General features: G+C 39.3%; 1 protein-coding gene and 1 gene segment (V, D, J or C); both read right to left on the reverse strand.

The window, feature by feature from the left end:
- LOC126494628 (immunoglobulin lambda variable 4-69-like) overlaps positions 1–26,030 on the reverse strand; it is a 442,151-nt gene that overhangs the window by 29,544 nt on the left and 386,577 nt on the right.
- LOC126494629 (NHP2-like protein 1) lies at positions 10,518–11,068 on the reverse strand. The gene has a single exon (XM_050132067.1). It carries the CDS (start codon positions 11,056–11,058, stop codon positions 10,672–10,674), a length of 387 nt encoding a protein of 128 aa, XP_049988024.1. The 5' UTR covers positions 11,059–11,068; the 3' UTR covers positions 10,518–10,671.

Here is a 26,030-nt window from a genome sequence, read left to right on the forward strand (position 1 = left end):
TTTTGGTTTTTTGAGACAGGGTTTCTCTGTAGCTTTGGAGCCTGTCCTGGCACTCGCTCTGTAGACCAGGCTGGCCTCGAACTCACAGAGATCCGCCTGCCCCTGCCTCCCAAGTGCTGGGATTAAAGGCATGCGCCACCACCGCCCGGCTAGATGAAAGGATATTCACTTATCTAATTGCCAGAGGTCAGTTCAGGCATCCTTTCCACTATTGCTAAATTCTTAGTTGAAGTCATCCTCGTGGAATCCTGGGATTTTCCCTGGTACCAAGTTTCTCCCTTAGCCCGGAATGCTCCTCTGCAATTAAGACATTATCTTTTATTACTCTCCCTGTCCATTTTGCCCCCAACTTACACAACCAAATTGCTCATGTTCCCTTCCCCACAGTTCAGGCAGACGTCACTGACTCAAGTACAGTTCACCCCGTTCAGAAGAATAATATCTTTGCTAGGCTCTGTACCAGCTCAAGTGAAAAATCCACTGATAGAGAGCAGACCACATCAGTCTGAAGAGCAGACTTCAGGGACTCAGGTGCAGACCACACCTATTGGAAGAACACAGACCACAGCAATCAGGAAAATAAGCCACAACAGGGGAAAAAAGGTTACTTCAGTCATAAGAATCGTGACCCTCTGCTGTACCAAACACCAGGCTAACCATCAGAAGGCCAGCTCCCAACATATACAAAGATATAAACTATTGACACCTTTACATGCTTAATGAACTGTGGTTGAGGTGGCCTCTTATAATATATTTTTCAGATTATAATTGAATAATTTTCAACTGCCTTTCCATTCACTTATATTCCTAAGTACATTATATTCTGCCCAGTCTGTATAATGTTGCTTATGCATATTTCATATTTAATGATGAATTAGTATGTACATCACTTCTCATACAGGAAGGTAGAAATATATTCTTAAGTGACCAGGCAGAAGATCATAACATTGACACTCAGTTAACTTGTATGGAATCCTTTAGAGCAAAACGAATGCTTGCAAGTGAACAGTATGAGCCATCAATGTAGAGATTCAGTTGTTTTCTATTTCTTTCACAGATTAAGAGCCAAAAAATGCAAACTTATGAAGTTTGGACAAAAGTATATATTTGTGTCTTTTATTCCTTCTGCTTCAATAACTCTTTCTTTGGTCACAACACTGTGGAGACTTGGGCTCTGTGAAAAATTTGAGATATTGTTGGAGATTTGCCCTCTCATAGGAACTGAGGTGAGTCATTCCCGGACATGGAAATAGTCTGAAAACCCTGAGGAGCCACATGAATTTCTGCAACAGGGGAGGACCATTAGCAGTTTCATTTATTGTATTATATTTATAAATACATGAGCACATAGGTCCTATGGGTAGAAACAGGTTTCCTGAACCAAGATAGTCTAATTTACACACACACACACACACACACACACACACACACACACACACACCATACTATGCATGTGGACAGCAGAGGATATTTTTTGGGAGTAAATTCTCCCATCAACCATGTGGATTCCAGAAATCATACTCATGTTGTAGACATGGTAGAAGGCACTTTTACCTGCTAAGACCCCACTAGGATATTTGCTCATTGCTTTTATAAGATGATTGTATAATAGAGACATCAGAGTTCCAGAAGGAATGTATTTCTCCAGAGACCTGAACAATGACTGCACTGTCTTCTATGTATGGCACTTAGGTAACTTCATGCTAAGGAATCATGAAATAAAATAGAGGCTATTGGCTACTGACTGACTTGGACTACCACAAATGAATGTGGAGGCCACAACAAGACTGTGTTGAGGAATTTTATGCAATAAAAACTTCTCTCTTGATCAACAGTTAGTCCCAATTCTAGGGCCTGGTGCAGCATCAGCATCAGCAGTAAGAGTAAAGATTGCTTAATCCCATCTCACATGGTCAGTTTATGGATCATCATCAGCAAACATTTTTTTCTGAATTTGAGAGAGTATAAAATCTGTAAAAAAGAAAATATAAGTTGTGAACAAACCTGTTTTTTCATATTTTGATAGAAATATCTTGACATATATATTTTCAAATAATTTTTTTACTCTTTATATCCCAGCATCATCTATGATATCTTTAACAACAGTTAACTACTCATTTTAGAATTTGGAATATATGATATTGAAGAGAGAAAATAGACACAATGAAGAAAATCTGTACTATGGTACTTGAGGGAAATTAATACCTGGCCTCCACTCAAGTAAAACAGTGGCAACAGTTTCTACAGAGATGCTTGTTATAGTAGATAGAGCATGGTTAATCTTGTTGGTTTTATTTAGGGATTATATGGCACATGGGAATGTGTATGACCTTCATATTGACAAGTGTGGTTTGCAGTAGTATTTTTGTGAAATTTCATCTTTATTTCCCAGATTGGAAACATCAGTATTTCTGTCTTTTAGAAATGAAATTTTGTTCAAGAAGTGGAGAATGCATAAGACCGAACTCCCATTTTGTAGCTCACACCTAAGTGTTTCCTGTTGCATTGAATACTGTTCATTCCCAGTATGTATCTACCTCAATTCCATAACCAAGAGTACTGAATGTGTGAGAATGCTTTTCTGCTTTACAATAGGACAATTAATAATTAGAACCAGATGAGGCATTTATATACTTACACTATATTTACCATCACCTTGTGGATGTAGAGATGTCTTCAAGATCCTTGATATTCCATAGAATATCAATGAAGACCAAGGCCTTCATTATTTGGGTTCTTGGATAACTATTTTGAGAGAAAATTGAACTGCAGGGTGGCTTATAAACAGTGAGGACAAGGGAGTGGTAAGGAAGAAAAGTAACCCAAGACTATCCCTTTTGAGGCTATCCTAAATTGAGATACTTGGTACAAGAATATTGACTTCTTATCTTAATAAAATCATTAAACTAGACATTTCTGTGAAAGTCCTAAATACAGGGATACAAGTATAAACTGTACATTCCACTGAGAGTACCTCTAGCAGTTGCCAGATATGTAAGACTCAATGGATTGTTCTTATTTAACAGAGATCCCTTTGTACTCATTATTCTGAATTTCTCTGTTCAATGTACTGGAGTGTCATGGAGTACCAGGTTTCTAGGAGCAAAGACCAGTTGAGTTCTTGAAGGAAGTAATCCATAGCATTTGCCCAGAGGAGTCTCACACATCACAGTAGGAAGTGTGGAGACCTGGAACATGTATGGATGTATCATTTATCTTTCTCTTCATTTGTATTCCCTTTTCCTAATCATTATTCATCTAAATAATCATCAGGACAGTGTATCCCTGACAGCTCTAAACCTACCCAATCCATTCACTAGAGAGCCTTCTGGAATACTAGAAGGAAAGTCTCATCAGATATAGGTGAACTAGGCCCAAATATGTTCATGAGTTTGTCTCTGGTCTTGCTTTGGCTACAGGAAGATGATGCAAGCTGCAGAGAAAGGATTTGTGAGTTACTTCCCCATCTATTTATATCACTGTGAATTGTATATTACTATCATCACCATATGATGAAAGACAGTAATAGTCAGCCTCATCCTCAGGCTGAGCTCTACTGATGGTCAAAGTGGCTGTTGTCCCTGAACTGGAACCAGAGAATCGGTCAGGGATCCCTGAAGAAAGTTTAGTATCATCGTATATGAGTCGCATAATGGACTGGCCTGGTTTTTGCTGATACCAATAAGCATATTTTTTTGGCAATTGATCCCCAGAGCAAGTGATTGCAATAGTCTCTCCTACAGCGACTGATAATGAAGATGGTTGGATCAGCTCATAGGAGGCCACAGAACCTGTTTAAAAAGAGAGAGAGAGGGAGAGAGAAGGTAAAGATGTCAAAGTATAAAGACTCATTTTGAGGATTTCTAAGTGAGTTCAGAGTCTCCTGTGAGACTGGGGAGGGAGCTGAGAAGTTCACCTGCATAGAGAGAGAGAAGATGTAGAAGAAGAGTGGTGCAGGCCATGATGAAGATGCTTCAGAGCTCTGTGTTCTGAAATCACAGCACAACTGGGCCCCAGCAGTCTTCTCTTATTGCCTCTCTAGTCTGTGGGGCTGTGTGGTCCATATGCAAATTTATTCCATCCCTGGGGCTCCCCGAGGAGGCTTAATGGGGAACTTACATTACTAGAATGGAGTCCCTTTTCATAAGGGCATTGCCTAATTCATTTCTTTAAAAAAAGCATGTTGCTTGGTAAGTTTGTAATCCCCTGCTTTTGTGGGGTCATCACAATTCCTTGTTTTATTTCAGATATTGTGACAACTTCCTACTATGGTATCCCTGTTTCCATGGTATAATTGTTAGTGTCATGAGGGATTCATTCTTGTCCATTTTGTGTCAGTGTTTAACATGATCTGGATTAAGTACCCTTCAGTCCCTCTCTTTTCTGTGAAGGTCCTAAGGGCCACAGTTGTTCAGAGCTCTTCCAGATGAAAAGGAGCTATGCTTGACTCAATGATAGTTCTATTATTAAATCCATGACATGAAGTACATAAAAATACACATTAGTCTCCAGCATCTAAAGAGCTTCATCCAGAAAAAGACATGGAGTGCCCCCTTCCTTATCTAGGACTACATGTGAGCACAGGTGTTGTATGGTGACATCAGATGTCTCTGCAATAAGCAAGGAAAAATGGAGAAGTGGGAAGATTTCTAGAGATGCTCAGGTGAGAATAGTCACTGCTGGACTGCCTAGAGAGTGGGTGCAAGACACAGACAGTTATCTTGGGTGATGGGCACAGGGCTAGAGAACACATCCTCCCATACTGTGGTCTTGCCAGAGACTCTCAGTGCTCCGGGCATTGCCCAGGGTAGTACCTGCAACCAGGATTCTTCAATGCATTTTCTAGATGTCTCCCATAACCCTGCCTGATTTGTTTCAGCTTATAATGTAAGTCTCACTCAATTTAAGTACTACAGCTTAGTACGTAGAGTAGACTCTTTTTTAATTTATTAAAGATTTCTGCCTCCTTCGCGCCACCGCCTCCCATTTCCCTCCCCTCCCCTAATCAAGTCCCCCTCCCTCGTAAGCCCAAAGAGCAATCAGGGTTCCCTGCCCTGTGGGAAGTCCAAGGACCACTCACCTCCATCCAGGTCTAGTAAGGTGAGCATCCAAACTGCCTAGGCTCCCACAAAGCCAATACGTGCAGTAAGATCAAAAACCCTTTGCCATTGTTCTTGAGTTCTTAGTAGTCCTCATTGTTCACTATGTTCAGCGAGACCGGTTTTAACCCAGGCTTTTTCAGACCCAGGCTAGCTGGCCTTGGTGAGTTCCCGATAGAACATCCCCATTGTCTCAGTGTGTGGGTGCACCCCTCGCGGTCCTGAGTTCCTTGCTCGTGCTCTCTCTCCTGCTCCTGATTTGGACCTTGGGATTTCAGTCCGGTGCTCCAATGTGGGTCTCTGTCTCTGTCTCCTTTCATCGCCTGATGAAGGTTAATATCCAGGAGGATGCCTATATGTTTTTCTTTGGGTTCTCCTTCTTATTTAGCTTCTCTAGGATCATGAATTATAGGCTCAATATCCTTTATTTATGGCTAGAAACCAAATATGAGTGAGTACATCCCATGTTCCTCTTTTCGGGTCTGGCTTACCTCACTCAGGATAGTATCATACAACAAAAGTATATGCTCAACTATGTTCATAGCAGCATTGTTTGTAATAGTCAGGACCTGGAAACAACCTAGATGCCCCTCAATGGAAGAATGGATGAAGAAAGTATGGAATATATACATATTAGAGTATACTCAGCAGTAAAAAAAACAATGGCTTCTTGAACTTTGCATGCAAATGGACGGAAGTAGAGTAGACTCTTGACTTTGTCATTTGACTTCTAGGATCTAGGTTCCAAAGTGACCTGGTTAGTTTTTCCTGCAGCTCTGCCACCCTCTGCTGGTACAGGGACCTCATAACAGGAACTTCTTCAGTTGACAACACTGTCTTTTGACAGTGTGACAGGGAGGGCATGGGGATCCAGTCTGAATCTACCAGGTATACCCATACTTGCATGCCTCAACATAAAACCAACCACAATGAATCTCATGGAAGCAAAAGGTGGAAGCACACTTCAACGCATTGGCACAGGAGACCATTTCCTAAATATAACCCCAGACACAGAGAAACAATCAATAAATGAATGGGACTTCCTGAAACTGAGATGCTTCTGTAAGCAAAGGACATGGTCAACAAAACAAAATGTCAGTCTTCAGAATGGGACAGTCACATGGTCAAAGGGTTCATGGCAGGGACAATCCTGTGACCTTCTCTAAATGTTTTTTTTTTGTGGTGTTTTGTTTTAATTCATTGATTATAGAGAAACTTCATGTGTTCCACATGATGGGCTTTCTGTCCCCTGAGATTAGATTTCTCTGCCTGTGCTGTAAGCCATATCAAGTCGAAATGAAAAAGCATAGCAACAGGTTTATTTGAGAAAATAAATTTCTGGGCAGGTTCTTTAGTATGAGATTGGGGGCCTAGAAAACACAAGAATGCAAATGGATCCATATATATGTCACCATGTACAAAACTCAAGTCCATATGGATCAAAAACCTCAACATAGAACCAACCACAATGAATCTCATGGAAGCAAAAGTTGGAAGCACACTTCAACGCATTGGCACAGGAGACCATTTCCTAAATATAACCCCAGACACTGAGAGAAACAATCGATAAATGGGACTTCCTGAAACTGAGATGCTTCTGTAAAGCAAAGGACATGGTCAACAAAACAAAATGTCAGTCTTCAGAATGGGAAAAGATCTTCACCAACCTCACACTAGATAGAGGACTGATCTTCAAAGTATACAAAGGACTCAAGAAACTTGACATCAAAAGAACAATTAATCCACAAACAAGGAAACAAAAAACAAAGATCAAAGCTTCCTTATATAGGAGTTGACACAGATGTAATGAATCCATGCCTGGAACCCTATGATGCCAGGTGGGGTAAATAAACAGAGATAAAGGTACAACAGTGACAGAATAGCTAAGATTGTGTCTTGCACAACTCATTCCTGTCCCCCAGCATCCTGGCTGTTCTAAGGAGTCCAATACAACCTTAAAGTGGTGTCTCTGGAACAGAGCCCAGATTAGAGCTAGAAAACAAATGAGCAATTAGATGTTTTCTGTTTGGGGCACACCTTGAATGCCTTTTGCAGATATTCCTGTATTGTCATTTTTTTCCTCTCTGTTGAGCATGTGAGTTATAGGACTCTTATGCCCTCTTCTACTGCGGTCTCTAAAACAACCAGGGCTTATAAACTCAGAGGAATGGTAGCACAAGTTTTTTATTTATTTATTTATTTATTTATTTATTTATTTATTTATTTATTTATTTATTACTGCAGCACCTTACATATTCATAGTCCTGACACGATGTAAGGACTTGTGGTAGAAGCTGGTATAATTACCTCAAAAAGGTTTCACATGGTGTAAAAAAGGAAACAGAGACCCCGAGATCTGCAGATAATGGTGCAGATGCTCCAGAGCTCTGCCTCTTAGATAGGCAATAAAAGGATCCAATCTTTAGTAATCTTCCCAAGCAACTGTGTCACCAGGGCCAGTGAGCTGTACTAAAGTTACTACTAATGTGGTTCCAGAGTCTAAGACCTGCACAGTCAGTCTTTCATGACTCACTTACACTGCAGAGGGCATAATGCAGTCATGACCAGGGCGATCAGAGGGAGGATACATGTGTTGAGTGAGGAATAGTGGACAAATTAGCCACCCACTAAATGGGCATTTTGATTATTATTTGTGTTTCCAACTAGTGAGTCATTTATTATGAGATTTAGAATTCTGTGGATATGAAGAGACAACATGACTATGGGAACACTTACAAAAGAAGGCACTTAGTATGTGCTTCCTTCGAAATTCAGCGGTTTAGTCCATTATTATCCTGGTGCTCACTAGGACATTGAAAATCATGGTGCTGGAGAAGTAGCTGAGAGTTTCACATCTGAATCTTCAGACAGCCAAAGCAAAAAACTGAGCCTGTTGTGACACACTTCCTCCAACAGGGTCACACATCCTAATCTTCAACTAGTACCATTGCCTGGTAATGAAGCATTCAAATATAAGAGCCTAGAAGGTCATTCTTATTCAGATCAGCACAGGTGTCTATAAGCATAAGGAAATCAAGAAAAAATAAACATGTAATAAACATTTATATTATTAAACTTTTCATTTTTTCAAGAATCCCATTCACGAGTACTATATTTCTTTCATTTCTACCCCAACTTCTCCTACTGTAACTCTTTCTATGCACCAAACTCCCTCTCAGATTCATAGTCTTCTCTATGATTATTGCTGTGCATCCATGTATGTATATATATGCCTATTGAGTCCATCTAGTGTTGTTGCTCTTGTATACAAGCATGCAGGACTGATGAGTTGGAATGTAGAATTATAATTGAATTAAAATTAATTTTAAAGTTGCATTTTCAATTATTTATGTGTTTTTGTGTGTACATGTGTGTGAATGTTCATGTAGAAATAATTGTGCACATGGTGTGATAAAAGTGTGGCTATTAAAGGACATCTTTTAAGAGTGAATTCTCTATCTATCAGGAATCAGATCAAGGTCACCAGGGTCAGATGCAAAGCACCTTTACTTGCTAAGCAATATTGTCTGCCCTGGAAATATTTTAAGGTATCTCATATAGTTTATTACCTTTAAATACTTAATATAGGCTTTTAATTTAATTTATGAGACTTTCATTAATGGGTATTATATACACTGTGGCATTTGCAAGTAAACTGGTGGAACTACAAAATATTATATGAAGTGAGTTACATGAGACCCATAAAGACAGACACCAAATGCCCTCTCTTAGCTGAGCATTCCGACTCTAAATCTGTGGATATTGGTATATGTTGTAGACTTACCACAGAAATGAGGAATGTCTAAATTGACTGTGCACGATGCGAAAATGAGCTGCATAGGGAAGAATGATATGACACAGGTGTGATGAAGACAGAAAGTGACAAAACAGGATGGGGAACACGTTAAGTAGGGAGGAGGTAAGGAAAGGTAACATAAGGGAGAGAGAGAGAAAGATGTATACATAGTACAAAGGATGTTTAGAAAGTCATAGGAAATTGTTATTTTATATTTACTTAAAATTTAAGTGAACATGGAGTGAGAATGTTCCCCCAAATCATAGCTAACAAAATACAGTGTTAAGAAAGCTGTTGGATAAAGCAATCCATGAGACTTAAAAAAATAGGTTATTGCCATTGTATTTGATGGTCTCCCAGAAGTTGAAGGTAAGTCTGTACTACTGAAGGCATTGCACATACTTCAGATATAGTATTTGGACAGTCATCTGGAACTCACCTGGAAGTCTCCTCACAGAGGACTAGTAGTCATGGTATCCAAGTGTGTTACACAAACTACCAATGAAGACAAAAAATGAATAGTCCTATGCAGATGAACTACCTATCACCTACAGTAATAACCAGAATGACAGAATTGGAAAATAACCAACAGCCATCTAATTGGACTGAAAGCCCACTACTCCTACATCCTGGAGCCAGAAGAAAGAAGTGTGTGGGGAAGCAAGACAAGATTTGATCGTATAACAAACTCTGAGTTTGAAATTCACCTCTCTCTCTCTCTCTCTCTTCCTCTGGCTCCCTCTTATGTGTGTTTGTGAGTATATGTGCATATATGTGTATATGTATATCATATTCTAAGGGTCATAGATCAATATCACTTCAGAACATAGACAGAAACTAGGGGAGGGACTCACCCAGAAATTTCCAGGCATAGTTAGATAGTTCAATAAATTATATTTTATTTTAATAATATTTTTTAAATGTAATATGAACATATTTATTAGGATGCTCAAGAATGAACAACATTATTTTCGTTCTTCATGTGACAGAGAATACATTTGACCCATGTTGAGGGGGGAAAGGGATAGGGCTCCCAAAGTGGGTGTCAAACAGCCCCACAAGAAATCCCCATTCAACGAAGGGCAGAATGTCCCTGATAGCATTGTCTCTGCTCTGAGTTCCAGCCCCGGTATTCTTTATTCCAACTGAATTCCTTGTCACTCTTCAAGATCCAGGCAGTCAAACTCAGTCCGCCTATGAGTCTGCAGACCATCTCTTTGATTGTTACTGCCTTGATACCCTCAGTAGGGAATGGGGTGAGAATAGAAGGTTACACATATCAAAAACACAACATTAATAAATGGCACTTGGACGGAGGTTTAACATTATCAGACTTTCTCTTCAAATGACGGCGGGCGGGGTGGGGGGGCTGCTGAAAGATCTTCAGTCATGGTATCATATATGGAGATCTCATATGCAAAGGCGTGAGGGACGAGTGTTACTGTCATCTTGTCCTGCACAGAGGAGTGAGTTTGCAGATGGAAGCAGACGCTATCCTTGGCTTAGGTGTTTCCTGGTTCTTCCCACTGTTAAATTGTGCCGTTCTGCCTCTCACCTGCCTTAGATATCATTTCGCTTAGAGTAAGTGAAACAGATTAAAAAATGGTAGTAGAGGATGGAGAGATGGGACAGAACAACCCTGTAAGACATATAAAAAATACAAAAACCAGATGTAGTACAATATTTATAATAGAAACTGGCTGAAAACACTACATGCTAACAGACGGTATGATACAGAGTAGGGTGGGAGCAGACAGGAAGGGCAGAACCACAGGCCTACACCAGGAGCCTTTCAATAGACTGCTGGATGGACTGGAGCTGCTGCTTCAGCCGAGAGCCTTCTTTGATGGTAACAGAACAGGTGATGACAGGTCTGGAGACCCCACAGGCCCGTCCTAGATCCTGCTTGGAGCACACAAATACATAGGGGACATTCTTGTCTTCACTTTGCAGTGGGAGGTGCAGGATGATCTCCAAGGGCTCAGCGTCTGCTGCCATCACGATGAACTCAGAGATGCCTCTGTTGAGGGTTTTGGTGGCTTCATTGGCTCCTTTCCGAAGCTGCTTGTCGTTGCACAACTGATGAACAAGGTCCAGCAGCTTCTTGGTGAGGTGGGCATCTGCGAGGGGATAGGACTTCCGGTTCACATCAGCCTCTGTCATGGCTGCGGTGTGCCGGCCTCAGCGCTGGTCGAGAACAGCCAGGCTCCGACAGACGGAAAACGCCGCACGGAAAGACTTAATAATATTTTTTTACATTACTCTTTTTCTCCCTGTAAATTCCTCCTGTGTCTCATTTTCCAATTTCATGATATCAACTTTCTTATTGTTACACACACACACATACATACACACACACACATATATATATATATATATATATACATACAGACATACATATGTACATATACATGCATACATGTTTATATATACACATTAGGACATAACTTACTGAGTCAACTTAGTTTGGATCAATTGTATATGTGTTGTCTATTTTGATGTTATTTCAGGTTTTTAATAAAGACTATTAAATTTTCACTCCAGTTCCCTTGAATGATTAATTCTGTGTAAAATTTCTAGGTGCTGGGATACCAGGCATGAAATACCATGCCATGTTCCCACTTTTAAATAATTATTTGATTATCTTTTTTGAAGCAGGAAATGATCAATAAAATTAGCTCATTTACAAGCAGTAGAGAAGTCCCCCAAATTGTTAGCAGCATCAACACTTCATGGGCGACATACAAGTTTGTGATTCTAAAGTGGTACAACCCACTATGCAATAAGGTGACCTACTGAAGATTTATGACATATGCAACTCACCACAAACCACATCATGTCTTAGCCTGCAGCAGCTCAGCATTCAGATAATGGTGTCCTTGGATATGATTATGGGTGAAAAATGGATCACCTGTGGGGTAAAACAAGGATGCTGTTCTTGGCAAGGTTAGCTTTGATCCTGCTGGCTCTCTGTGCATTATTTCTCCTCCATCGTTCCTGAGCAATAGAGTATGTGTTGCCTTAATACCCCTTCAGTGGAAGCTGAGTTTTCAAACGGATGCCAGGCCAAGAAGCTTGGTACGCTAGAGGGATCTTTGTCAGGGATTTACCAAAACAAGAATATCACTTGCAAAAATATCAAAGTAAGTGCCAATCTTGAAGTCCTATTTGGGCTGAGCAAGGGGGCAAAGCCTTGGCAAGTCTTCTGTAAAGCAGAAAAAGTAAGAGGTGACAGTGAGTGTCCAGGGCATGCTGGAGACACCCTGGTTTGTTTCCACACCTGGATGGTACTCCCTGTTCTCCCTTATCCACCCAAGAATGCAGGGCCTGACAAAAATGAACTATTCTTAAGTGGGCAGAACTATATATGGTTTCGCAGAAGCAGAGGAGACACAACCCATGGAACAGTGGGGGAAAGGTTGTTCATTCCATATGTATTCCCAATCTCTCATGCCCCCTCAGAAGAGAGGCCTCTGTCTTTTTCACTCCTCTCTCACAGTATCTTGTTAAATATCAGATGTCTGGTGTTACCTGTCCTGAATGTGCTGATGCACCAGTTATACATATTAGTGAAAACTGTTTCCCACTAGTATCAATTTCAAATACCTTCTTGGTTAGGAATGGGGTTCCTTGTTAACTTTAATTCCCCAATGCTAGTACCCTGTATGCCTTGGACCTTTGCAGGCCTGTGTGAGCTGTCACAGTATACGTAACTTCATATTGTATCAGTTTCATAGATTTGGGAAGTCACAGCTTCTTTGGAGTCATCCCCATGTGACTGTTGCAGTCTTTCTGCACCTTCTTCTACATAGATTCTTGATACTTGGGATGAGCAGTTTGATGAAAGCATCCCATTTAATGTTGAGTACTTCAAAGGTGCTCACACTCAATGCAAAATGTAGTTTTAGGTCTCCATGTTGATTTCTATCTACTGTTTCTGTGGTGGCATTTGAGCATGGCACTAATCATTTGGAATAATTGTATGTCAGTAGGAGTCATTTTATTACCATCTCCCTCTATCATAATAATAATATTAAAGTTTCTACTAGGCCTCTGACCAGGACCTTTGGCATATTATCAGTGTCATGGATGGGTTCCAACTTGTACAGTGATCCTTAAGTCCAATCAGAATTGTTGGTTAATACCATAACATTTTTCCCAGTATTGTACCAGTCTATTCTGCACACAGGTTACCTTTGTAAGTTCCAGTTTATATCTAGGAGGTAGTAGAAATTTCCTTTCTCCTCAGGGAGTGTGAAGAGTACGTTTTAGCATCCTGACTGTAAGTGAATAGGAGTGAAGATTCTGGTTAGGCACCAGTTCAACTTGTACATGCTAGATGAGATTGGAAAGTGTTGTCACCAACAATATGGCATTAGCATCAATCTTTATAAAACATCCAATAGCTTTGGCATGATTTTCTGATATTCAAGAATTCCTTTGCCCAAGGAGCCAGGAAAATATGACCCATTATTGACCCAGCAGACTTAACTTTGTGGCATAAAATGTCTAGTTGTGATGTCATTCCTGCATTATATGTTGACTCCATTTAGACTCCTTTCATATGTGTATACATTTTAGGACACTTTTACAATAATAAATTTCCATAGGCTTTTAAAAAAGCTATTAGTGTTAGTTGTCTTTCTTTATACACCAATCTTATCCTTTTATCCCAGGCCCACATCTTTCATCCTCCTATCGTAGGTACCCATCTTACTCTCCAAAACACTATATTCTAGTTCCTTTTTGAGGTGGGAAATCCTTTACTTCTCTCTGGTCCCTTACAAGATATCTGACTTCTGGGGATATCCAGGTTGTAGCACACAGATTGGAAGCTTAAATGTTGCCTTCCACATAAAAGAGAAAATATAGTATTTATCTCTTGGTGTCTGGGTCATACAACACAGGAATATTTTTCTCTATCTCAATCAGTTTACCTAAGACTTCATACTTTCATTTTTACATACTAGCTAAACAATATTCTGTTGTGTAAATATAGCATATTTTTATTATTCATTCAGTAATTGTTGGAAATATAGGTTGTTTCTGACAGATTTATATTGTAAATACTGCAGCCATGAACCTGAATAAAGAGAATCACTCTACTAGAATATAGAGTCCTATGGGTATATGCCTAAAAGTGCTATATTTGTATCTTGATGTAGATCATTTCCAGTTTTCTAAGAAACCAAAATACTTCTATAATGTGTTTCTTTTCTTTTTTTGTGTTTTTCTATTTTTAAATTTATTTTATGTTTCTTTTAAAAAAGAAACAAACTCAGTGTGTGGGTGCACCCCTCGAGGTCCTGAGTTCCTTGTTTGTGCTCTCTCTCCTGCTCCTGATTTGGACCTTGAGATTTCTGTCCGGTGCTCCAATGTGGGTCTCTGTCTCTGTCTCCTTTCATCGCCTGATGAAGGATAATATTCAGGAGGATGCCTATATGTTTTTCTTTGGGTTCACCTTATTTTGCTTCTCTAGGATCACCCACACACTGAGATAATGGGGATGTTCTATCGGGAACTCACCAAGGCCAGCTGGCCTGGGTCTGAAAAAGCCTGGGATAAAACCGGACTTTCCAAACATAGCGGACAATGAGGACTACTGAGAACTCAAGAACAATGGCAATGTTTTTTTAATTTGTTTATTTATTTATTTATTAAAGATTTCTGTCTCTTCCCCACCGACGCCTCCCATTTCCCTCTCCCTCCCCCCCCCTCCCTCGTCAGCCCAAAGAGCACTTAGATCCTACTGCACGTACTGGCTTTGTGAGAGCCTAGGCAGTTTGGATGCTTACTTTACTAGACCTGGATGGAGGTGGGTGGTCCTTGGACTTCCCACATGGCAGGAAACCCTGATTGCTCTTTGGTCTTACGAGGGAGGGGGACTTGATCGGGGGAGGGGGAGGGAAATGGGAGGCGGTGTCGGGGAAGAGACAGAAATCTTTAATAAATAAATAAATTTTTTAAAAAGAAACAAACTATCTTTTTTTTTTTCAATTTACATACCAATCCCAGTTCCCTCTCCCTTCCCACCACCCATTTCCTTCACCCCTCCCTCAAACTCATTCTCACTCATTCTCCAGAGAGGGTAAGGCAGAATGTTTCAGGAAAGGTCTAATGCCCACCATGCTATATCTCATCTGAGCAAGGTATCCATCCAAAGAGAATAGGTTCGTAAAAAGTCAGTACAAGCAGTAGAGGTAAGTCCTGGTGCCACTACCAGTGGCCACACACTCTGGCCCAGTTATAAAACTGTCACTCATGTTCAGAGGGAGATAGAAGATGTGACCTTTACCCAGTAAGCCAAAACCATGTGGCTATACACAGATTAATAGAGATGGGTTTGACTAATATATAAAAGTGAGCCAATAAGAAGCTAGAGCTAATTGGCCAGTGGTTTAATTAATATAGTATCCGGGTGGTTATTTCATGGTTAAGTAGTTGGGAACTAACTAGCAGCCTCCATACTATGAGCAGTTCTGGTATCCTCTCCTCTATTGCTCATGAGGAGTGTAGATATTAGCTCTTCTTTGAAGTTCTGGTAGAACTCTGCACTTAAGCCATCTTTTTCTGTGTTTTTACTAACTTAGGATGCTTTTGATGACTGCTTCTATTTCCTTGCATGTATAGGTCTATTTAAATTGTACACCTGCTATGTTTTAATTTTTGGTATGTGGTACCTATCCAGAAAATTGTCCATTCATTTTATATTTTCCAATTTTGTGAAATACAGGTTTCTGTAGTATGACCTAATGATTCTATGGTTTTTCTCAATGTCTGTTGTTATGTCCCCATTTTCATTACTTATTTTATTAATTTAGATGTTCTCTCTCTGCCTTTTGATTAGTTTGGATAAGTGGTTGTCTATCTTGTTGATTTTATCTAAGAACCAGCTTTTTGTTTCATTCATTCTTTGTATGTTTTTGTTTCTATTTTGTTGATTTCAGCCCTCAATTTTATTATTCCCTGTCTTCTACTCCTCCCAGGTGAGTCTGCTTCTTTTTGTTCTACAGTTTCAGGTTTGATGTTAAGTCACTAGTGTAAGTTTTCTATACTTTATGTAGGCACTAAGAGCTATGAAGTTTCCTCTTAACACTGCTTTCCTATTGTTCCATAGGTTTTGGTATATTGTGTCTTCATTTTCATTGAATTCTAGGAAGTCTTTTATTTCTTTCTCTATTTCTTCTTTGACCCAGGAGTGGTTCAACAGAACACTGTACAATTTCCATGAGTTTGTAAGCTTTCTGTGATTAGTATTATTGTTAAATTCTAACTTTAAACCATGGTGATCCAATAAGATACAGGAGATTACCTTATTTTTTTGTATCTGAAGTTTGCTTTGTTACCTAGCATGTGGCCAATTTTAGAAAAGGTTCTATTTTATGTTTTGGTGGAATGTTCTATAGATGTCAGTTTTTTTAAAAAAAAAAGTCTCCATTAAGGGGATATTTTTATTTTTTTAAATTTATTTATTTATTAAACATTTCCACCTCCTCCCTTCCTCTTTATTTACACCATGTATGAGGTTTTACAAGACTTACATAATGTCCCTTCTATATCACTATTTTTGATTCTGGGGTTTAGTCTTGTCCTCAATATTTTTTCTTAAAATTATGGTTTGACAATAGGGCTAAGAATGAAACATTTTTAGAAATGTTACAGTCTTTACAGACTGATTCCAGGATTTTTAAGAAAGAGGTTGGGAATTTGAAGAAGAATACAAACACTTTAACTGACAAAACTCAATCAACTAAGGTACTTTTTAAAATGGTACAGACTGGTATCAAACTTCTCAAAAAAGAGATTGCACATCTGAAGGAGGATACAAATAATTTTAGTAACAAAACTCAGTAAACTGAGATACTTTTCTAAATGGTACAGACTAATAGTAATTTATTTAAATGAAGATTAAGCACTCTGGAGAAGGAAACAGCTGACTTGGCACATAAAACCCAAACAATGACAGTAGGTGGTGAAACATTATTTGAGAGAATTTGCACCGTTGAATAGATTAATTGGACTCCGTCAAAGGGGTATGACCGATTGACTGACAGAATGTCTCTCCAGGAAGGTAATATGTATGCTATAAAGATTATGTCCAAAGATGAGACATTATCTCTACTGAACAACCTTCATACCTTGGAATTTTCAATAAGGGCATTAGAGCAGAACACTGGACAAGAGATCCAGACATTACAGAAGGCAATGGTAAATAGATTTGAATAATATGAGGAAATTATCTAATTTTGTGACCAGGAACAAAAAAGGCAAAGGCAAAATTTAATTTTGACGGTACATAAAAATCTATGGGATAGCTTCCTCAGAGTTCTGCCTGCCTTTCTTGTAATAACATCAGAAAAAATATCTTTTTCCAAGTACCTTAAGGTTGTCAAGGTATGTACATGGGAGCCCATACATATGACTGATCTAAAAGAAATTAAAAAAGCAATTTTTGCTTATGGACTACATTTGTCCTTTGTTAGGGAAATGGTCAAAACATGGGTTTTCAGTAGCAAAGCCATACCTCAAGATTGGACTCAATTAATCTCAACAGTCCTAGAAAGTGAACCACAATTATTTGGAGGTACTTTTTTAAAGAGGAAGTGAGAATTTTAGAGCAATAAGAAAAAAGCAAATGGACTGGAGATTTCCTAGATCAAATTCTAGGTAAAGGACTTTACTCTGATCCTCAGGATCAAGCTCTTTATGATGACCACATCTTGTCTCTATGAAGCACAGCAGATTTAGGGGTTGGGGCAGGATTCAGGAACCAAGAAAGAGAGTTTAATTATATCTTAGGGTTAAACAGGGTCAGAGAGAATCTATTAGTGACTTTTTGCAAAGACTTTCTAGGGTTGTATAAATAGGGGTAACCGACCCAGAAGCTAGACATGTTGGCTTATGAGAATGCCAACATCGAGTAAAAATAGATCCTTGGGCCTCTAAAGATCAGATCAGCTCCCATTGATGAATGGGTCTTGCATACAATAAATGTTGAGACACTTGACTATGGTACTGAAGCATGGGTAGGAGAAACAATTTCCAATGGTAAGAGAAGACATTAAAATACCAAATGTTTTAATTGTGGTTGAATGGGACATCTGAGAAGGGATTTTGGACAATGGATTTTTAGGGATAATGCCTCCTCCGAGAAGGGCAGAAATAAGAGGACTCAGCCTTCAGGTGTAGGAGGTGTGGCAAAGGTCAACATTGGATCAATGAATGTAGTTCAATGAAAGATAGACAAGGCAACCTGATACCATTGGGAAATGGCATGGGGGCCCTTTCACAGACCCCCATGATGAATGTGGTCCAGTCCTTCCCAGTTACTGTGGCGAATGTGTCTCACCAGGAAAATTAAAAAAAATCCACTGTCTGTTGTAAAAAGAAATACTGGTCTGAATGATGGCTTAAATGTGGAGGATGAGTCAAAAACTCCAGTAGGTCAGAGAAAATGTTTATTTTAGCAGACTTCTATAAATGTTCAAAGACCAAAGCTAAGAGTTTGTATATAAGGCAATTTTATTGAAAGTTTATTAGACATGGGTGCAAATGTAAGTATCATTACTCCAGAATCTTGGCATCCAAATTGGCCTCTTCAGGAGGTATATGATAAATTCCTGGGAATTTGAACCATATCCCGAGTAAAACAAAGCAAAAGGTGGGTTGAATGCATAAGGCCAGAAAAGCAAATAGGAAGACTAAGGCCATATATAGCCAATATGGCAGTGAATTTGTAGGGCCATGACCTATTGATTAACATTCCTGCATCCCCCAAAATTTACATTTCTGCAGAAAATATTAGAAGATATTATAGACAATGGACACAAGCCATTCGGGCTGTAAAACAACACAAAGAAATTGATAAACCTTCAGAGATACCAACAGCCCTACCTTTAAAATGGTTAACTGAGAAACCGATACGGGCTAAGCAGTGGACTCTAGCTGAAGAAAAGTTGCAGGCTTTAGAACAGCTGGTATAAGAGCAACTACATGTTTGACATATAGAAGAAGCTACCAGTCCTTGGAATTCTCCTGCATTTGTTGTTAAAAAAATCTGGAAAAGGGAGAATGGTGACAGATCTTAGAGCAATCAGCAAGGTTATTCAACCTATGGGACCTCTTCAATCTGGAATTTCTTTGCCTTCTCTGTTACCAAATGAATGGCCTCTCATAAATATTAATTTAAAGGATTGTTTCTTCATTATACTTTTACAAGAAAAGGATAGAGAAAAGTTTGCCTTCACAGTGCCTACTTATAATAATTCTCAGCCTACTAGGAGATATCAATGGACCGTCTCCCACAGGGAATGATCAATGCCCTACTCTGTGATAATACTTTGTCAGTCAGCCATTGAAAATAGTATGTAAACAATTTCTTAAGTCTATAATCTACCATTACATGGATAACATTTTGTTATCTGACTCAAATAAAAATGCTTAAGAAAGATGTTTGAAGAAGTAAAGAAAGTCTTCCCTAATTGGGGATTACAAATTGCTCCTGAAAAGGTTCAAAGAGGAGATTCTGTTAATTACCTAGGTAACAGAATAGGTTTACAGAAAATTATAACACAAAAGGCAAAAATTAGAAGAGACTGGTTACTAACATTTAATGATGTTCAAAGCTCATTAGAAGACATTTACAGTCTATGACACCTTATCTAATAATATTTCATTTAAACAAAACCTTAAATGGTGATAAAGACTTGAATAGTCCCAGAGAATTAACTTGTCAAGTGGAAGAGAAATTTATGATTGTTGAGGAGAAATTACAGGAGGCACATATGGATAGGGGTGAATCCAAATCTTAACTATATTCTAGTCATATTGCCTTCCAGAATTTCTCCTACAGAAATTTTAATGCAGAGGGATGATATTATCTTAGAATGGATGTTTTTGTCATATAAACCAAGTAAAAAATTAAAAACTTTTGTGGAAAATACCTCTGAATTAATTATAAAAGGTAAATTGTGACTTCATCAATTAGCAGGTATAGACCCAGCAGAGATTATAGTGCCTTTTACTGCTGATGAAATAAAAAAGTTATTAGGAAGACAATGACTGCTACTGTTCATTCTCAATTGTGTGGGTGTGATGATAAGCTAATGTCTATTTCTTAATACTTCATGGATACATAGTGTCATGGTGTGAACAGATTGCCATCTTCACTTTGGTGTTGTCTGTCCCTACTTTGTGTCCTGTATTTCCTTACTTCAGTTGTTGCTGATTACTTAGTAACTTATTGCATGACATCAGACACATCCAGAAATTTAATGATGAGCATTCTCTCTATACATCTATCCCTACCTCTCTTTTCTCTGTCTCACACACTCTCTCTTCCTCACTTCACTTTCTTCTCCCTGTCCTTGTCAGTTTTTCTGTCCTTCTCCTTCCCACATCCCTGTTATATTTTCTACTCCCTCTCTCCTTCTTCTCTAATAGAATTCTCCCCTCCTAAATGCATTTGAAACTGGGGACAATTTCATCAGATTCAAAACAAGAAAAAAAAAAAAAACAGTTCAGAGACTTGAGAGAAGGCAAACTGTAAATCTTTGCAGCTGCCCAGAGGAGGAAAAGGAAGATAGGAAAGACAAGATGGTGTGCTATTTGAGATGAGCCAGCATGAAGCTCAGTTCCATCATGGACTTGGTGATTTGAATGAGAATGTCCTCAATAAGTTCCTGCATTTGACCCCTTGGTGAAAGTTAGTTGTGAAGTTTTGGTACATTTAGGAAGTGCAGTATTGTGGACTACTGCGTCACTTGGGTTGAGTTTTGACCATCTCTTCAAAGTCTTGTGCCATACCCATCTTCCTGCTTAACATTTGAGATGTGATTACCGAGTATCTGATCCTTTTCCCAGACTGTAACTTCCCCAGCATCATGTATCCTCATCCCTCAGGAACCATGATCCCATGATGAATGCTGCCTCTAAGAATTTCCTTTCCTATTGGGGTTTTATCCCAGGAATAGAAAAGTAACTAATACAGTGAACAATAAGACACTTGATAGGGAGGTAAGTTAGGGGAATAGTGAAAAAGCCCTAAGTATAAGAAAAAGGTAGGCTGTGGACCCTGTTTATCTCGTAATGAAAGAACCAAAAAGAAAGATAAAGAAAGAAGCTATACCATTCTATGAAAAGACTGAGAAAGGTGGATAAACAGATCAGAGTCTCATAACTATAAGCAGGACATAATGTCTCAGGTTTGTGATCTAACAAATTCCCCTAACAGCTTTTAGTCCTTGATGTATGATTCTTCTCTGCAAGTTGGATTTCAGGGGTTTCTCCAGGAAAACAACTCTAATAATTCTGGCTTCTTACTGAAATACTATACAAAAAATGATGCACTTATACTCTCAGAATATGATTCTTTTATAGGAATTTTGTGGAGTTTTGGTTGTTTGGTGTTTTTGTCTTTCATGTGCTATGTCTTGTGATTTTATTGGCTATTTTAAGCATAAAGTGAGATTTTAAAGATGGCCTCAGTGCAGACAAAGAAAGGGCTCAATGCCAATATAGAAATGTCGCATGTAAGAATTTGGGAAGAGACTTAATCATATGGTGGTTGCATTATCCTTCCTTCAAAATCTCTGGGAAGGCTTATTAAGTAAAGAAGGGGTATCAGGAGCAATATGGAGTAATTCACATGCATTCAAGGAAAATGTTAAGCCATTGACTGTTTCTATTATTTTATCATGAGTATACAGGCCCCTACACTCATAAATGTTATTAAAATGTGCTTTCTGGCAATTTATTGAAGTTAGAAAACACTTAGAGCATAAGACAAGACAGCATCTTACAAAGAATAGGTATTCCTATGAACTTTGTTTAGTAAGAGTGAGAGCCTTCAACCCACTGTTCCAAGATCATAGGAGATTATTCTCACCCCCTCAGCACTATACACACAAGATTTGATTTTGCATAGTCATCACTTTTAAATAGCAATACACTTTATACATGGTAACCCGTAGGTTTGAGTATGTTGTCTCTTTATTTTCATTAAATTCAAGGAAGACTTTAATTTCTTTCTTTATTTCTTCCTTGACCCAGGTGCGGTTCAGTAGTTGACTATTCAATTTCCATGAGTTTGTCAGCTTTCTGGGGGTTTTTTGTTGTTGAATTCTAACTTTAATCCATGGTGATCCGATAAGACACAGGTGGTCACTAAATTTTTTTTTTGTATCTGTGGAGGTTTGCTGTGTTACCGAGTATGTGGTCAATTTTCGAGACGGTTCCATGAGCTGCAGAGAAGAAGCTATATTCTTTCCTATTTGGGTGGAATGTTCCTGTTATGAGTATAAAATGACCATCTCTATCACTTCTTATTGATTTTAGTTTGAAGTCAGATTTGTTAGAAATTAAGATGGCCAAACCTGCTTGTTTCTTAGGTCCATTTGCTTAAAAAACCTTTTCCCAATCCTTTACTCTGAGTAGATGTCTGTCTTTGTGGTTGAGGTGTGTTTCTTGTAGACAGTAGAATGTTGGATCCTGTTTTTGTATCCAATCTTTTAGCCTGTGCCTTTTATACGTGAATTGAGTTCATTGATATTAAATGATATTAATGACCAGTGGTTGTTGACTCCGGTTGTTATTATTTTTTTGGTAATAGAGTTTGTGTGTTTCCTTCCTTGAGTTGTGCTGGTGAAGGGTCGCTAGATGTCTGAGTTATGGGCAATGTTGGCAATGCTGGATTCCTTGGGCTGTGATTTTCCTTCTATTACTTTCTGTAAGGCTGGATTTGTGGCTAAGTATTGTTTAGATTTGTTCTTATCCTGGAATATTTTGTTTTCTCCATTGATAGTGAATGATATCTTCGCTGGGTATAGTAGTCTGGGCTTGCATCCGTAGTCTCTTAGTTTCTGCAGTACCTCAATCCTGGACCTTTTGGCTTTCATGGTTTCCATAGAGAAGTCTGGTGTAAGTCTGATAGGTTTACCTTTATAAGTTACTTGACTTTTTTCCTTTGCAGCTCTTAATATTCTTTTTTAATCTGTATATTTTGTGTTTTGATTATTATATGGCGAGGGGATTTTTTTTATCCAGTCTATTTGGTGTTCTGTATGCTTCTTGAATACTCATACGAATATCTTTATGTTGGGAAAGTTTTCTTCCTTAATTTTGTTAAATATATTTTATGGGCCTTTGAGGTGTAATTCTTCTCCTTCTTCTATCCCTTTATCCTTAGGTTTGGTCTTTTTATTGTGTCCCTTATTACCTGAATGTTCTCTGATGAGAATTTGTTGGATTTGCTGTTTTCTTTGATCAGTACCTTATTTTCTCAATGGTGTCTTCAGAGTCTGAGATTCTTTCTTATATCTCTTGTATTCTATTAGTTATGCTTGTTTCTGTAGTCTCTGTTCGTTGACCTAGATTTTCCATATCCAGTCGGCCCTCGGTTTGTGTTTTCTTCCTTGCCTCCATTTCAGTTTTCAATTCTTGAACTGTTTCCATTACCTGTTTGATTGTTTTTCTTAGTTTCCCAGGGTATCATTTACGTATTTATTCATTTCTTCAAACTCTTGTTATACTTCTCATCCATTTCTATAAGGGTATTTTCTACATGCTGTTTAAGGGACTCTATCGCTTTCATAATGTCAATTTTTTTTCCTTCTTCTGAATTGGGTTGTTCAAGATCTTCTTTTGTAAGATCACTGGGTTCTGGTGTTTTCATGTTGTTTTTCAGATTGGTGGAGGAATTCTTGCCTTGGCGCCTGCCCATCTCTTCCTTCAAATGCTATCCAATGGATCTTATGGAACAGGATCGGGTTTCCTTGCTGGCCAGGGACCTCGCTGACAGAAGGCCTTGAAAGACCCTCGCAGAGGACTTCCCTCGAGAGGAGACTCCCCCACCAAGGAACAGGCCGAGACCACTCGGATGCAAATAGCATGAGGTTTATTGGGTAAACACAGGTACCTGCAGGCGACAAAGTCTTTCGGAGGACTTGCGTGCCTGCAGACTGGGGGAAGGTCTTTTTATAGGAAAGAGGGCGGCCAAGAAATTACAGAAGCAGATGCATGGTTATTGGTCTGATTAGAATGGGACGGGGGGGGGCATAAATGGTATGGCGACAGACATCCTGTCATAAATATCCTGCTTTGCAGCCAGAGGCCCTGACCTCACTCTGCACTTACATTTGTTTGTCAAGAGCCTTGTAAAATGATGTTACAGCAGTTAAGCTGGGGTCCTATATAGGGGGAATTGTTTCTTTTGTAAACTGCTGATATTTTAGGTTTGGCACATGTATCCTGTTTCCCTAGCAAACACGGGATGTTCTCATGAGAGTGGCTAGCTGCAGGTCCCGAGGGGGTCCTGAGGGTCTCAAGCAAACAGGATGTTCTCATGAGAGCCAGCTAGCTGCAGGGGGGTCCTGTAGGGTCTTTCAGGCCTACCTTGCTGAAGGCAGGCTATTGAAGCAAAGCAATTCCAGCCAGCCCCGTTGCCCTCAGCACCCAGTCCCAGTGCCCAAACAGGCTGAGCTGGCAGATCCCATGGCCCCACGGAAGGGAGAAAGAAGGGAGGAGGTTCCTGGGTGCAAACTGGGATGAATTAGGGAGAGAGAGGCCCCAGCAGAGGGGAGCAGCCCCTGCTGAATGATCAGGGAGTGAAGGGGGTCGGGGAATGTTCTTGCTCTGTTTCCGGGCTCCTGCTGCAGGTCAAGAACACACTCACCACTCTGAAGGGTCCCCTGGAACAAGATCAGGTTCCCTTGCTGGCCAGGAACCTCGTTGACAAAAGGCCTACCTTGCTGCAGGCAGGCTATTGAAGCAAAGCAATTCCCGCCCACCCTGTTGCCCTCAGCACCCTGTCCCAGTGCCTTCCACTTTTTCATTTTAATTAGGACACAAATGAAGAGAATTTGCTTCCCTTAACCTTTCTGTAGTAGAGACATAACATTAGGAAGGCCAACAGTGCCTGGTCATAGAATCCCATTATCACAGGACAGAGTGATACCCAGGCTCAGGCAAATGCACATTTTTTTTCTTGCTTCTCGATTTGTGTCTCACTGTGATGAGCACCACTATAGTGCAGCATGCAGTAGTCTTCAGCACTATCTTCAGTCTTGTAACCCTAAAGTCCCAGAACAAGATTATATTTAAAATAAAAAGTGACAGAAGAGTGTTATTGCCTGTTAATTGTTAGGGTAATCAGAGTCTAGAGGCTTGGTCAGGCTACTTCTGGAACCATTCTGCGTGGATAGAGACAATTAATAACTGCTAGAGACCCTCATTCCTCAGTGTCAGTATAGCTTGTGGAAAAGACCCTGAAAGAAATAGCTGTTAGGTTTAAGAATGAAGCACCATTCCAAAGGCAGACCTTTGGAATCTCCATGAAACTTGACAGAGATGGAGGAAAGATGGAGGGATGAGACACGTGTCTAGGCCCTGCTTTAACTCTCCAGAGATCCCAGAACACAGATGCTGCTGGTCTCTGGAGTTCTGGGTATTGGGGAAATAGTGATTTGCTGTAGTATGAGTCTTTTGCTGTCACTATCACCACTGAATTACATCTCTTTAGCCCAGGGCACAATTTTACTCCCAGGGAGGGTGGAGCAGCTCTGAAGAAACACCTGCTGTGCTGTAATTTCTAATTCTGGGTATGAATTTGGCCCAGGAGATAAATTCAAATTAGTACTTAACTTCAGGACTTGTCATTTTCTAAGATGTATACAGTGTCTCCAGATGGACTATAAATACTTTCTTTCAAATATTTTCAGTAATAAGTTTCCATTACCCAATTACAGATTCCTGAAAAAAGTTTCATACTTTTTTGGCTTTTTGATTTATTTTTATTATAAATTATGTGTGCATGTGCAAACTCACAGACAGACAGACAACATACACACACAAACACACAAAGATAGACACACACAGAGGCCAGTGTTGTTGGATTCACAGGAGCTGAAACTAAAGCCAGTGATAAACCACTTTATGTAAGTCCAAGGGATGAACTTGAATCTACTGTAAGATCTGTCTGTGCTCTTAACCACTGAACTTTCTCCTCCAACCACCCAAAATGCTTTAAAATTATGCAACTCTCCAAAAATAATATTACTTAGAAGTAGTTTGCATCCATAAACTGTGCTATATCAATGAATCTATTGTATTGTGTATATATATATATATATATATATATA

The sequence above is a fragment of the Alexandromys fortis genome, unplaced genomic scaffold (assembly GCF_014885135.2).
Source record: "Alexandromys fortis isolate MF-2015 unplaced genomic scaffold, M_Fortis_MF-2015_v1.1 scaffold_334, whole genome shotgun sequence".
In the NCBI taxonomy this organism is placed as follows: domain Eukaryota; kingdom Metazoa; phylum Chordata; class Mammalia; order Rodentia; family Cricetidae; genus Alexandromys; species Alexandromys fortis.